General features: G+C 33.1%; 1 protein-coding gene across 1 annotated transcript; it reads right to left on the bottom strand.

Annotated features, from left to right (window-relative positions):
- Positions 1–2,677: 2,677 nt before the first annotated feature.
- LOC122298644 lies at positions 2,678–5,587 on the bottom strand. The gene is made up of 2 exons (XM_043108481.1): positions 5,357–5,587; positions 2,678–2,965 (listed from the first exon to the last, which is right to left on the bottom strand). Exons 1-2 carry the CDS (start codon positions 5,583–5,585, stop codon positions 2,697–2,699), a joined length of 498 nt encoding a protein of 165 aa, XP_042964415.1. The 5' UTR covers positions 5,586–5,587; the 3' UTR covers positions 2,678–2,696.
- Between the last annotated feature and the right edge of the window lie 9,766 nt (positions 5,588–15,353).

The following is a 15,353-nucleotide window of genomic DNA, read 5'->3' as shown; positions in this document are numbered from 1 at the left end:
ACTAAAAAGATGAAATTAGTTTTCGTACTTTCATTTTCCTACTTTCTCGAACTAGAAAGATGAAATTAGTTTTAAAATGTTTGATGCTTCAAGAGGACCAAAAGTCTCCCTATATATCCAAAAACTCCCTTTGTTTTTTTTGGTCATCTTCCCTTCCAAATTCATAAGTCCATCACGTGTTTGATGCTTCAATAGAATAATGATAGGCCCGCAATCCTTTATATAATTAATATTTTTTATTATAATATTTTAGAATGATGATACATTTATAAATTATTTTATAAAAATATCTTTAATTTAAAATATGGTCATGGAAAAGCTAGCCTTGTGCCTTGAGTTCTTGAACACGAAAGCAGAGAAAGGGGATGCAGGTGATCCAATTAAACAGCATAAAATCATATAAAAAGACATGGAAGACAGTAATATCTTTACATAATGAAACTTCTTTTATAGTGGAATCATACAAGACATTGGAGTTTTTGCAAGGAAAAAAATCTTTGCAATTAACTTTATTTTCATTGCAAAATACTATTTGCAACGATGATTAGGTGTTGGCCCACTCTCGCAAATACTGTGTCGGCAAAAATCAATCCTTACGAAGTATTTTCTCGTTGCAAATTAAATTTATCATCATCGCTACTATCTTTACGATAATATTTACTTTGGTTGCTATTATGTAAGCTATTCCCAATGATAGGTTTATTTGCTACGAAATTATGGTCTTTGCAAATATATTTATTATCAACAAAATACATTTCGTTGCAAATAACTACTTGCAGCGAATGCATCTCACCATAAATAGTCTTACATAATAGAAAAAATTATAATATCACATTTTAGGGATATCATCATCTATTCAAATATTAAATAAGGAGCGATTCATGTGTTACCATAACTAAAAATGCATCCAATATAGACAATATGTAAGAAATTAATAGATCTAATATTGATAAAAACATTACTTGGAGCAATTGAAATGTTTGTTACATGATATGGGTTTCCATTCAATTTTAGTGAAAATTGCACCTATTAAATACAAGCCATCTACCTTAGATATGAACATGTAACAAGCGTCCAATGGTTGAACCCAACTTCCACAAAATTATGGATTTAGATACTTCGAATTTTAGGCCTAGAGTAGATATTTCAAGTGATTCTTACACAGCATTTAATATTCAATAAATGTTATATATTAATGAACTTTATGAATCTATCTATTTTTTTATTCTAATTCTTAATAAAATATTATAGGAAGAGTGTGTTGATGTGTACGTATTTTCAAGAAAAAAAAAAGAAGGGAAAAGGCCAGAATTTGGACCGAGATTATTTTTGTTGTCATCTTCAATCAGTAATTGTTTTTAGATTTAGGTGCATTGTGAACAGCCCTTTAATGTCAAAGGAGCCCTCGTCATTTGTGTTGGCAGAAAAGGAAAATGTGAGGCTTCCCTTGTCTTCTTCTTCTTCTTCATCTTTTTTTTTTTTTTTTTCAAAAAATAGTTTTCCACTGTACATCATATCGCTACATCTCATTTATACATAGTCCAAGCAAGCTTGTATTAATTTAATTAATAAGAGAATTGCTACATCTTATTTATTGAGAGAAATATTGTTACTACTACTAAAGATTAATTAACAAAAGTAAATTTATAAATTGACAAAGTCGATTCATATGATACGTTAAATTTATTTTATTAAATAATTTTATAATCTGACGTATTATATTAAATCACATCAATTTAAGAGTTTATTTTTAAGAAATTCCTTAAAAATATTACAATTTTCTCTTTGTTCTTTAGCAAATAAATCGAGTTATAGTTGAACTATTTGCAAGTTACTCTATTCATTCGTAGTTTTAGTGGGGTAAGTGGTGAAACTACATTAAGCTTAGGGGTTACTCTTTCTTACAGCGGGCTGCAACTTTGTCAATAAGTTTTACTCGGTGAGTATATTTAGGTGAATTCATTCATTCATGGTTACTGCCTTTTTTTTTCCCCTTAAAACATGATAGAAATAAAATTACTGAAGTTTCAATGAACGTTAATTTGAAAAATAAAAAAATCAAAGTCCCTCAATTATTTAAGTCAAGGTGATATCAGTCGGGCGAAAAATTTGGTCAAAAAAGATGGCGCTTGTATCGGATCACAATTGTAGCTTCGCTTTCATAAATAAAGGTTTCAATTTATTAAAAAAAGAAAAAAAGAAGAAGTTTTAATGGATACCCAATTATTTAAGTCAAATTGATATCAGTTTTAAGGTCCTGAATTATTTAAGTCAAGTTGGTATCAATTTTAATGAGTCCCAATTATTTAAGTTAAGTCGGTATCCATTTTTACTGTCATGTTCAATCAGTAATTGTTTTTAGATTTAAGTGCATTGTCAACCTCCTTCAATGTCAAAGGAGCCCTTGTCGTTTGTGTTGGCAGAAAGGATAATATGAGGCTTCCCATGTTTTGTATTTTACCCAAAAAGACAGTTTTTCACTGTACATCACATTGCTATTATTGTGGAATTCTTGCAGATACATTTTCTTTTAGGTTGGTATCCGATTAATTCCTTGAATATTCGGCTCCAAATATTGGGATTTGTGAGGGAAAAAAAAAACCAAAAATGATTTAAATTGAAGAAAGAGAGAAAGAAAAAAAGAGATGTGTTTGGCTTTGGATTTTCTAAAAGTGGATAGGAAGAATGAAAAGTTGTTATATAAAAAGGTTGGCTAATTGCTCCTCAATCTTGATTCGATTTGTGTGGCGTACCAAGCCTTCGGCTCGCAAAATGTCGCCCAACTTGTAACATACATGCTTATCCATTCGAAAATTGTCCAAACAAAGTTCATTTTGCCCATTCACTACTTGATCCACAAAGTTTACTCCACTGGATACCAAAACACGTGTCAGTTCTGTTGGAATGTAATTCCCAAAGATTCCATCCTTTTCATCATCCGAGCTCTCCATGGAAAAATTAATCTCTGCACCCAACAACATATTCATATATCAGCAAAGGAAGGGGACAATCAAAAGTTCATATTTAAGAGAAAACAAATAGAAGAAGACAAGAAACTACCATGATGAGTAAAAGGGAATGCAAAAGATCAACAGAGAAGTGGTACACTAATTAACTTGTAATGCATAAAAGGCAGACAGAAACTATTGAAAACCCATTATGAGAATAGGTTACGTTCTTCAGAAGCAGTATAACCTGATGGCGCTGGTCTTAACAGGTATGTTTACCTTAAATAAGCAAGCAAATAAATCCACTAGATATCTAACCACCAACCCTCGTGCTATGAGTAACTATAAAGATTCTCCTCGAGAACATACAAAGTGGTTTTTGTGAGAATGCTGGGACTACAAACTGATGTGCCCAAACCTTAATAGCTTCTTTTAATAAGAATTCATGTGCCTACCAAGCCCTAAAAGCATGACCTAATTTTGCTTTATGATTGGAAATCCTATACCGAAGAAATTCCAACGCTGTCATGCTTCTCATAAATAATAGGACAAGGCCAATATTACCAAGGAAAAAGAGGCTAAATATGGATAAGAATTGGCTTTTTCAGGATGTTACCACCATTTCACAGCCTCAGAAGAGACAACAGATTAGATCTATTGGTGATAACTGATAACCTAAAAGCTATTTCCATCCTATTTCTCCAAAATCAAGTCATGCAGACAAACAACATCAAGTTGAAACACTTGCCATTCACAGACCTATTGAATATATCGGACAATGATGATTATCAGCACTCAATCGCTTGACTCAAAAAAGCCCCATGGCTGGGCTCTTGAATACCCCTAAGATGGTCAGAGAAGACTAGGCAAAAAAATGTGTAGAACAATCAACAAAGCTGATAAGCATGCACACTACAGGGGCACAATACCACCCTTCAAGGAATGAGATCCAATAATTCAGATTTTGAGTCATCAGCATTCCACAAGATCTTCTCGGACCTTTGATGTTAATTTCCTAGTAGTTGATAAACTATCACATCCATTCCCCGCAATTATGAATTGTATCTCATTGCTTAGTGACAACCTTACGACATAGCAAGATGAAACTAAAAATATTGGTTCACAAAGCGTTTTACTGAACAGTCTTCCAGCCAGAAAGTTGTAAAATTAGGGTGCAGAAAACCAAGTTCTTGTTTAGAAACACCAGATGTCCCTCAACAGCTCTATACAGTATACAGCCATCTTCCTGAAGAAACGAGCGTATAAAGTTTCTATCTCCCGGCCAATACTTGATTTGACAATCATAATTTTTATTTTAACCAACACATCTTAAAACCACTACCACACTCTCCACTCCATTCTTAAGAGAGTAAAAAGGGCCATTTGAGATTTTGAGCTAGAGTTAATTTGCATACTTCAACTGACAATCATAAATTAATTTGCAATATTCTACGAAGTCAGACATACATAGGTATACATGCTTAATGCAAACGCTTGAAAACTAAAGTTGAAGAATCAAATATTCAAAACATTAAGACTGGCCACTGACCAAGTTATGAGGTCACTTCCATTTCAGTGTGAGGTAATAACCAAATTTTATTTCCACAATATTAGGCAATTGAGTCAAAACAGTCAGTGCCTATTGATAATATGCCGATAATTGACACATCCTATCAAAAAATAAAAAAATAAATAGTTTTCTGGATCAGGAAATCAATGAACTAAAAAAGAACCAACAAATTCATAATGGCTATTCGAATTAGAATCTAACACCATCTCCATTCACATCCGCCTCATATACAAACAGGTCATAGAGCCTAAAATGAAATGCAAATCCATTGGGAGTGCGAGGAAATAGCAAGATACAAGAACCAACTTATTTATTCAAATAGATAGACAAGCCTAATTTATTATTCATCCACTTATTTGTTTAAATCAAAAGAATGTATCGGAAGTGCTTCTCTTGGCACAAAGAGTAAGCCAACCGATATCTTTCATCTCCATCCAACCAAGCTTTACGGGACTACGACATACCTTTACATTGGTAGTCAAACAAAAAAACCGAGCACCATTATAGAGAAAGAAGGGTGAGAACGAATGTATCAATCAAATTGCAGAGAAAGAAGCATTCGCCAAAAAAAAAAAAAAAAGCTATTTAAGACCAAGCAATTCTCATTAGTGATCCTACCAAAAAAAGAGACATGTAGCCTTCAATAAAAACGAGGATTTCCTATCGAACTATTCTATCATCAACAGTAGGCCACACTTTACACACAGTAGAGGCTCGACCATTACTGTTCTCTCGAATCCCAGATACAAAGAATTTCTAGCCACAATCCAGATTCCTCTTTTACTCTTTGACCACATTTTTTTGGGAAACCTCCTCCAAAATCCTTAAACCCCCATACCTGAAAAAGTCCCGAAGAGTATTCTGTGCCACTTTGGTACTCGAAGAAGGCGAAGACGACAACGTTTAGCTGATTCCTTCCGAGAAACCGAGACCGGGGGGGTGGAAGGTGGTGGCGAGAGGTAGAATTCAATGTTAATAGGGTTATTGAGATCAGGGAGACTGAGAGAGGGTGTGAAAACGAGAGAGGCAGAGGGAGACGACCAAATTGTGATACCCGTTTTTACCATATATTTTTATGAGTAATTGAGCCACTATTCATGCTGCACACTATACATTTATAAATTTTTATAAAGTGTAGGGATATTTTTATAAGATATATAGATATTTTTTATAGAATGTGTAGTGTGCAGTGATAAATAGTGACTGCTTCCAATATTTTCTCTATTTTTATTGAATGAATATTAATTAAAATATTGATTCTTTTATTTTAAATTTATCAAATTTTAATTAGATTTATTTAATTATAAAATTTATTTTGAGGTGATTTTTTAATATTAATTATTGTTTTATATTTAAATTATTATTTAATTTAATTTAGTTTATTTTTATATTTTAAATTGTGTTGTTAGTTTTATCAGTTATTTATTTTATTTTAGCTAGATACTGTGTTTAAATTATTTTATTTTATTTATAACTTTTAAAATTATTTTCATTTGATTAGTTTCTAAACCCTAGAGGTGAGGACTAGAGTTCATTTCTTTTCTCCATCTTTTCTTTTTTTCTTTTTCTTTTTTTCTTCTTCCTCTTTCTTTTCCCTTTTTCTTTCTTTTTCCCTCATTTTCTCCCCAGTTTCTTCTCTCTCCCACGCAACACTCTCTCTCCTCCCTCTAGTTCGTTTTCTTTGCCCCACCCTCGGCCAGTCGTGCATCTCACCAACCCCCACCGATCGGTTCCTCTCTGGCCGGTGATCACTTCCCTCCATTTTCAGACCAACTAGAGCCGTCGTTAGCCATCTTGGGCTCCTCCAAATAGCACAGTTTTTCCTCCATTTCGCCGTCATCGTTCCACCTCCGGCCACCACTTTTTCACCACTTCATCATCGACCCCTTACCGACCTAACCCACCCATTTCCAACTCTGATTCATCGTCAGAGCAACTACCACGAACTCAACTTCGTTTGGCCTTTTTTCACTTCCACCTCCATTTTCGCTGCCACCCACGGCCAACCCTCACTTCTACTAGCTTATAAACACCTCTAAACTATTCCCTATCAATCCTAAGCATTGGTTCGTCCCCATTCAAAAGTTGATATTTTACAACCCACGGCCACTATGTTTTTATACTGTCACGTTACTTTTCCTTCGCCTTTTGCAGCCCATTGATTATTTAAAAATTATTATATAGCACTATAAGTATTTTCTAAACTTCCCTTTAGATTTAAATATATTATTGCTTCTACAATAAATTATGACTAGTTAGTTATGCCGGACTGAGTCCGCGGAGTCGAGGGTCGGATGGATTTGAGGATGGAGTTATTTATGTTTGGATGAATTGGATTGTTGGTTATCTTTGTGGCTTGTCATTTGCATTGCATGGTGGATGTATGTACATGTGTTGGATATTGAAAATTGGGTTTTCATGCGTAAATGGATTTTTCGGTGTGTGTGTATCACGACCCTAAGCCGAGATAGGACATTATCTCGATGGAGCTCCTCTGGTCACTCGGGAATGGATAATACTGAGTGACATCCCCTGGGTTGTTCCTGGGCGACGATCGGATCGCACAATACAGTAATGCTATCGTGTCGACTCCGTGGTCCCTTGGCTGGCGGGGACTAGAGGATGCCTGGTCATGGTACGCTGGGCGCGGGGCTGGGTATCGCTTGTTTAGATGTCACATGCGTGGTCGTTACCTGCGGTGTGGCATAAGAGTCAAAGTGTGCGGATGACCTGTAGGGGAGATCATGCTGCATGCATTAAAATTGAAACTGATTTTGGATATTGGATATGGGTCATTTTCTAGGAAATGGCAAGTTTGATTAAAGGATTATTTGTGGGCCATTTTCTGGAAAAATAACGAGGTTTTATAAGTGAATTATTGTGAATCATTTTTTAGAAAAATTATGGTTTTCTTAGTTTGGGTCATTATCTGGGATAATGACGAAGAATGTTTTTAATGGAAATGTTTGGGCCAAAAATAGAATTTTTGGCGTGTGTTGGAAAATGATTATTTTCGGATCTCATACATATTGCATCTTGATCATGCATGTTGTTGAGGTTTTAATATATTTTTATCTTGCAGGCGTTTGGGATTGTTACTTACCTGCAGTATCATCTTTGGTACCTTAGACTTTGTTACAGATGAGAAGGAGGGAGGTCGGGACTGAGGAGGCGGCTCTGCCAGAGTACTGATTTGAAGTTGTATTATTTTAAAAATTATTTTACTTGCTTTTATATTATGTAATTAGGATTTGAAACTTATAATATTTTATTACGCTTGTTTTAAGCGAGTTTGTATTTAAACAAAATTCTGGTACTTAGTTGGAGACTTTTTTATCCGTTGCGTGGTTTTATTGTATACGTATTGCATGTACACATACTTCACACTTGGTGATGAGATGTGTGACCCGTGTTGTCATCATCCCGACGCCTCGATTTCCACGTGTCTGTACGTGGGAGTTGGAGGTGTCACATAAATGAATAGCGTCTTGGTGGCAGTAGTAACGTTGGGTCTGTGTATAGAGCAACTGTGTTTTATTCCCATTTTCAGCACTTGTTTATATGGTAAGTCTTAACTGAGACAGTGAAGATGTACAGTTGCTATTTTCATATTACATATCTTTCACTTTAATATGATTTTTTTTTTTTAATCAAGGGAAATATTTTAGCCAAAATCTTATAAAATAAATCCATAAAACTCATGTGGCTAATTGATGTGATGCATTACATTTGTCAAATTACTTTTATCATTGCTGTAACAATTCATTTATGATATGATAAATAATACTATATATAGTTTTAGAGTGGAATATCACAATGGTCATATCGGCATTGTAAGGACGGCATTTTTTACAACAGTCATATTTTTTAAACTGAGATATTTCTTTAACGGTCATATTTTTCCAACAGTCATATCTATTGAACGGATATTATTTTTTCAGTCTTATATTTCCCTCATTGATATATTCTTTTAACGAATATATGTTTTCAAAATATGCCAACTTCATAGTTCACACTCTTTTGTACCCCAATAATTTAAAATGCTTAAAAGTTCTATACGAAATGTGTTATTTTTCCAACAATGAGCATTCCATTAGAACTTCCATATGAGGCATGAACAGTAAATAATAAGTTTATTTACTAAGAAACCAACTAAGTTTATAATTTTCCTAAAAGCCCATAAATCAATTAGAGAGTATCTCAAATTGGGTTACATAAGCTGTCATAGTGGAGGTTTGTCTCAATCTGGTGATGGCCTCCATGGGATCATCATAGGATGAACTCCCAAACCTGGTTTGGCTTGATAAATGAATCCCAAGCATGTAGGTTGCATGATTCTTTGCATCTCGGAACCAAAATTTTCTAATGGTTTGACATAGGGTGTAATACATTTTAATGGTTCACTTTATATACCCACCCTGTGAGATTTTTCCCATCAACCATTGAAAAATACAGCTTTGTTGAATTCAAGATTTTAAGTTTCGTGTAATTATATATTTACATATAGATTTTGATGATAATAAATGAATTCAAAGAATAAATGAGTCTCAAGCTCAAATTGTCTACACAATGGAGTCAAGCACATCAAGAAATCAAGCATGAGCAAGAAGGGAACATGTTCACAATAAAGTCATAGAGTAATGTTGTAAATCTCTTAAAAATTAGAAATTAGGATTAAGGCTCAAAATAAATATTTTATCATAAAGCATTAAAATACATTTTCCATATATGCATGAATATTTTGAAAATTAAATTTGAAAATTTTGAAAGATGATTGATTGTCATCTTTTACATATACATGACATGATTAAAGGTTTGAATTTTGAAAATATTAAAGATGATTGATTGTTATCTTTCACATGTACATGCTTTATTTGAATAATTTCAAAAGTGATTGATGCTATTTTTGACTTATGTAAAAAGTAGATGATTTTGTTTGAAAATTTTGAAAATATTAAAGATGATTGATTGTCATCTTTCACATGTGCATGCTTTATTTGAATATTTTCAAAAGTGATTGATGCTCTTTTTTACTTATGCAAAAGGTAGATAATTTTGTTTGAAAATTTTGAAAAGTAAAGTGTGCTCCTTTTGTCATATGCAAAAAGTAAAAAGATTAGATTTGAATTTTTTGAAAAGTGAATGATGTTGTCTTTGACAAATGAAAAAGAAAACCCTTTTATTTGAATTTTTTGAAAAAATGAATGATGTTGTCTTTGACATATGAATTTTTTTAAATTTGAATATGAAGTCTCATATGCCTATAAATAAATCATTTGAGAGCTTCACATTCACAATACCAAGAGCATACAACATTCATTCAAAGCTTTCATTCTCTCTTCTCTAAGTATTGAGCCTTAAACCTTGTTCATTTTGAGAGAAATATAATTTGAGCTGTATTGTTCTTATTTCACTCATTGAGGAGTGTTTTCTAATAACCTATCAACTATCAGCTCTTGTTTCAGTAAAGGGGTGTGTATAACCCTTGTACGTGTAGAAAGTGTCCTACAAAAGAAATAGTTGAATCACCACGTGAAAGGTGATTGCAGGTGTAGAGGGTGTTCTACACAAATCCTTTGTAGCGGTGTTGTTCAAAGGTGTAATAGATTTCTATCTCCACCTGAAGGAGTTTGAATAGTGAATTTGAAGATCTTCAAGGGGTAGCTTGAGGCGAGGACGAAGGCACTGGGACCGAACCTCGTTAACATACTGAGTTTGCTTCTCTCTCACCCTTACTCTTTATATTTATTATTGTTTTGTATTTTATTTTATATTGTGTATTTGATTTATAATTGTTAATTTTTTAAATATAACCCCATTCACCTCCCTCTTGTGTTAGTCATCTAGGCAACAATTGGCATCAAAGCTAGTTGACATGTACTGTTCATACAGGCAGATCACTCATGGAAACTCTTGCTTGTGATTGTGTCACTGAAGCAAGACTCTCTGACCATGGGAGACGATGCACTGGTAGAGACGATGCACTGGTAGAGACGGTGGCTGGCTAGTCTAGTACGTACAATTGTTAGGTGACATAGGTATTGCCTATGATTAATAACAATTGGTATCAGAGTAAGAGCTCTATTATAAGATTAATTATCTTTTGAGTTAAGATCTTATGACTAACATTGTAGCTTCATTTGGTGAAAGTCAATCTAGCAGTCGGCCTCCATTCTTTTGTAGAGACAATTACTCATTCTGGAAAGTTAGAATGAGAATATTGCTTCATGTTCAAGGTCGAGAAATCTGGAAATACATTGTAAATGGACCTTATATTCCAACAAAAGTGGTTGATGGAGTAAAGATAGAAGAGTTTGATCATGAAAGCGATATACTTTATACATTGAATTTAACTGCTATGAATTTATTATTAATGCTCTCAATGGAAATGAGTTTAGAATAATGACTTGCGCTACGGCAAAGGAAATTTGGGATAACTTGGAAGTTACTTATGAAGAAACTTCGCAAGTCAAGGAATCAAAAATTTATATTCTTACTCATGAATATGAAATGTTTAAGATACATGATGATGAATCTATTTATAGTATGTACACTCATTTTACTAACATCATAAACAGCTTGACAGCTCTTGACAAAGTTTATTCCAAGGTAAAGATAGTAAGAAAAATTCTCAACTTTTTACCAAAACGCTGGGAATCAAAAGTGACAGCGATTTTTGAAGTTAGAGACCTCAAGAAGCTCGAAATAAATGAACTCATCGGGTCACTTATCACCCATGAGTACACATTGAAAAAAGGAGAAGAAGAAGGAAATTCAAAGAAGAGCTTGGTACTTAAAGTTGTTCCTCATGAAAGTGAAAGTGATGAAGATGGGGAAAATGATGACAAAGATAAAGAAGTTGCGATGATAACATGAAGAATTAAAAGGTTCTTAAAGAAAAATAAAACTCCTCCGAGAAAATCATTCAAAAAGTTTGCCAAGAAATATTCAGGTAAAAATGACATTTTAATTTATTATAAATGCAATAAGCCTGGTCATATTAAGCCACATTGTCCTCTACTAAAGAAAAATCAAAATAATGGCAAGAAAGCAATGAAAGTTACATGAGATGATGATTCAAATAACTCAGATAGTAAAGCAAACAATGAAAAATCAGCAAATATTTATCTTATGGCTAAAGATGAAATTGACGTAACAAATCTTAATAATATTGAAAATCCTTTATATGATGAATTGCAAAATGTTTTAGAAGAGGTACATGAGGAACTTGAAAAATTAGGTATCAAGTATACTGCTTTGAAAAAAAAAATTATTTTTTAACAAACGAAATTGATGTTTTAAAAAAAGAGAACATCGCTTTGAAAGATGAAAATCTTGAGTTGAAAAAGAAGAAAACTGATTTAAAAAATATTATTGAAAACTTTACGAATTGAAAAAGTAATTTTGAAAAATTTCTTGGTAGTCAAATATGTATTTTTGACAAGGCAGGCTTGGGATATATGCCAAAACAAAAATACAAACCTTATAAAAATTTCTTTAATAATCCTTCTACATCAAAGTCCAGTATTCAAAATTCTTTTCATAAAAATAATTTTGTCAAAGAAATATATTATTATAATCACTCAAGTTCTTCATATATGCCACATGCTATTTGCAATTTTGGTAATAGAAATAGTCATAATTATCATACTTATCTTATTAGAAGCAAGTATACAATGACTATTAGGGTCATATGGGTACCTAAAAATCTTGTTTTTTCTAATAATAATAAATGAATGACCCAAAGAACTTGGTTACCAAGAAAAATCATTTTAATTGTTTTTATAGGTATGCATGAAGTCCTCCACAAGCAAAAACAAATAGTTTTTAGATAGTAGATGTTCCATATACATGACGGGAGACAAAACTAAGTTCTTTGATCTTAGATCTAAAGAAGAAGGACATGTGACATTTAGAGATGACTCGAAAGGGAAGATCGTGGGAATAGGTAAAATTAGTAATAAATCTTCTCTCATAATTGAAAATGTTATACTTGTTGAATGTCTAAAATATAATTTTTTGAGTGTAAGTCAATTATGTGATAAAGGATTTACAGTTACTTTCAAAATGGATAAGTGCATTATTTTGAAAAATCATGATTGCAATATTTGTTTTATTGATTTTAGAAGCAACAATGTTTATACAATTGATTTTGAAGAAATTACCTCATAATATGCTATTTGTTTTTCAGTTCAAAATAAAACTAGTTGGCTATGGCATAGAAGACTCGGTCTTGCCAACATGGAACTTATTTCCAAACTTTCATAAAATGATCTTTTGAGAGGTTTACCAAAGGTAAATTTTCTTAAAGACAAAATTTGTGATGCATGTCAATTTGGTAAACAAACAAAAACTTCTTTTAAAACCAAGAAACATATTTTCACTACTAGACCATTGCAACTGATACACATGGATCTTTTTGGACCAAATAGAGTTGCAAGTCTAGGAGGAAAATATTATGCATTTGTTATTGTTGATGATTTCTCTAGATATACTTGGGTCATCTTTCTTACTCATAAAGATGAGGCACATAATACTTTCATCAAGTTATGTAAGAGAATTCAAAATGAAAAGAGTTATACCATTTCAAGTATCTGAAATGATAGGGGAAAAGAATTTGTTAATAAAAATATTGAAACTTTTTGTGATGAAAATGGTTTTGTACATAATTTTTCTTCTCCTCGAACTCCTCAACAAAATGGGAGTAGTAGAGAAAAAAAATAGATCTCTTCAAGAGATGGCACGAACAATGCTCAATTAGAACAATTTGCCTAGTTATTTTTGGGCTGAAGCTGTAAGTACTGCATGTTATGTTATAAATAGAGTTATGCTAAGGTCTAAACTAGATAAAACCCCCTATGAGCTTTGGAATGAGAAAAAACCCAACATTGGTTACTTTCATGTATTTGGATGCAAATATTTTATTTTGAATGACATGGATAATTTAGGCAAGTTTGATGCAAAATCTGATGAAAGTATCTTTCTCGTGTATTCTACTAATAATAAAATTTATAGAGTATTCAATAAAAAGATTTTGACTATACAAGAATCTATGCGTGTAGTATTTGATGAATCTAATTCTCTACTCTCCAAGAAATCCATTGACAAAGAAACAGGAAGTATAAATAACACGGAAAGTCTCAATCTCAACAAAGAGAACACAATAGAGGAAGTCCAACATGGAGACATAGGAAAGATCATCAAAATTTAATATAAAATGCAACCAAACAGTGAAAATTTATGAAAGATCATCTAGTGGAACAAATTCTGGGAGAATCTTCATGAGGTGTAAGCACTCGATCATCTCTTAGAAATATTTGCAATCATACTAATTTTCTATCTTAGATTGAACCGAAAAATATTGATGAAGCACTTCTTGGTGAATCTTGGATTCTAGTTATGTAAGAATATTTGAATCAATTTGAAAGAAATGATGTTTGGACACTTGTTCCTAGACCTAAAAATCATACTATTATTGGAACAAAATGGGTTTTTAGAAACAAGAAAGATGAGTCCGAAGTCGTTACTAGAAATAAGGCTCGACTTGTAGCCAAATGTTTCAATCAAGAAGAATGAATCAATTATGATGAGACATATGCTCCAGTCGCAAGATTAGAAGCTATTCAAATGCTACTTGCATATGCTTGTTATAAAGATTTCAAACTTTTTCAAATGGATATTAAAAGTGCTTTCTTAAATGGTTTTATAAATGAAGAGGTATATGTTGAGCATACTACAAGAAATATCACACTACAAGAAATATTGGCTTTTCTCGTGAGATTTTTTTCTAAGGTTTACATTCGTGGCAAATACTTAACTTATGACACAAAAACTGTCCATGGGAAAAAAATATGTCATTTTCCACGAAATTACATGCGACGAGCAAGAATTTGTGGTAAAATCCACTTTTGCGGCAAAAATTGATTTTTTGCAGCGACTTAATGTCGCCGCAAATAAATCACCAAGATTATACATCAAAGTATATGACTTATTTGTTTTTGCGGCAAAAAATTATGACATATTACAGCAAAAACAAATCCCCACAAATAGTTTTAAATATTAAATTTCACATTTCCCCCTTATTTATTTCTTCCCCAACCCGACACCCACTTTTCTTTTTTCGATTCGTCGTCGGTTTCTCTCTTCACAGCACAAAGCGACCAGCAGCGCCACTCTCGCCGGTAAGCTTCTCTCCCTCCGATGGCCTAGCTCCGATGGCTTCCCTCCGATGGCCTCCCTCCTACGACCTCCCTCCCTTCCCCTTTCTGTATCTCTCTCTATTTCACTCTTTCTCTCTTTGTTTCTCTCCCTTATTTTCTGTTCCCCCTTATTTCTTCTCCCCCCAGCAGCAATACACAGCTTAAAATGGAGAATGGTAATGAGGGATTAGCTTCTCTCGATGCCTCTAATTCATCGGACACCAAACAATCAGCCCAGTCCTTTTAGACGCAGGGAAATAAAATCACCGAGGTATCCCCCAAAACTTTAAATCCCCCTCTTTTATTCTGATTTTCCAGATCTTGGTTTTAGGTATGTAATTATTTCTCAATTTTAGTAATGAAAATATACCCAAGTTAGCTAATGAAACAGAAAAGAAAAAGCCCTAATCTTGATAGAAATGGGTTTTGGTGATTGAATTACTTCAGTACCAATGGTGGAGATTTACTTATGTTGAGTGTGCTTTTGAGAAATGGATTCTCTAAATTAAATTCTGATCAGGGTTTTTTCGAAATCCACTCTCATGATCAATTTCCCCCATTTTCGAATGATATTGAAACGTTTACCATGATTCTCATGTTAATTCAATTATTTTGCCTGTTGCTATTTGTATACTG

This window comes from Carya illinoinensis, chromosome 16 (assembly GCF_018687715.1).
Source record: "Carya illinoinensis cultivar Pawnee chromosome 16, C.illinoinensisPawnee_v1, whole genome shotgun sequence".
Lineage (NCBI taxonomy): Eukaryota > Viridiplantae > Streptophyta > Magnoliopsida > Fagales > Juglandaceae > Carya > Carya illinoinensis.
This window is presented reverse-complemented; position numbering and strand designations above follow the sequence as displayed.

Excerpts from the sequence above, each read along its gene's own strand:
- LOC122298644 (XM_043108481.1), bottom strand. The coding sequence starts at position 5,585 with ATGGTAAAAACGGGTATCACAATTTGGTCGTCTCCCTCTGCCTCTCTC. Across the intron at positions 2,966-5,356 it reads ACTCTTCGGGACTTTTTCAG|AGATTAATTTTTCCATGGAG; the intron begins GTATGGGGGTTT and ends TGTTGGGTGCAG.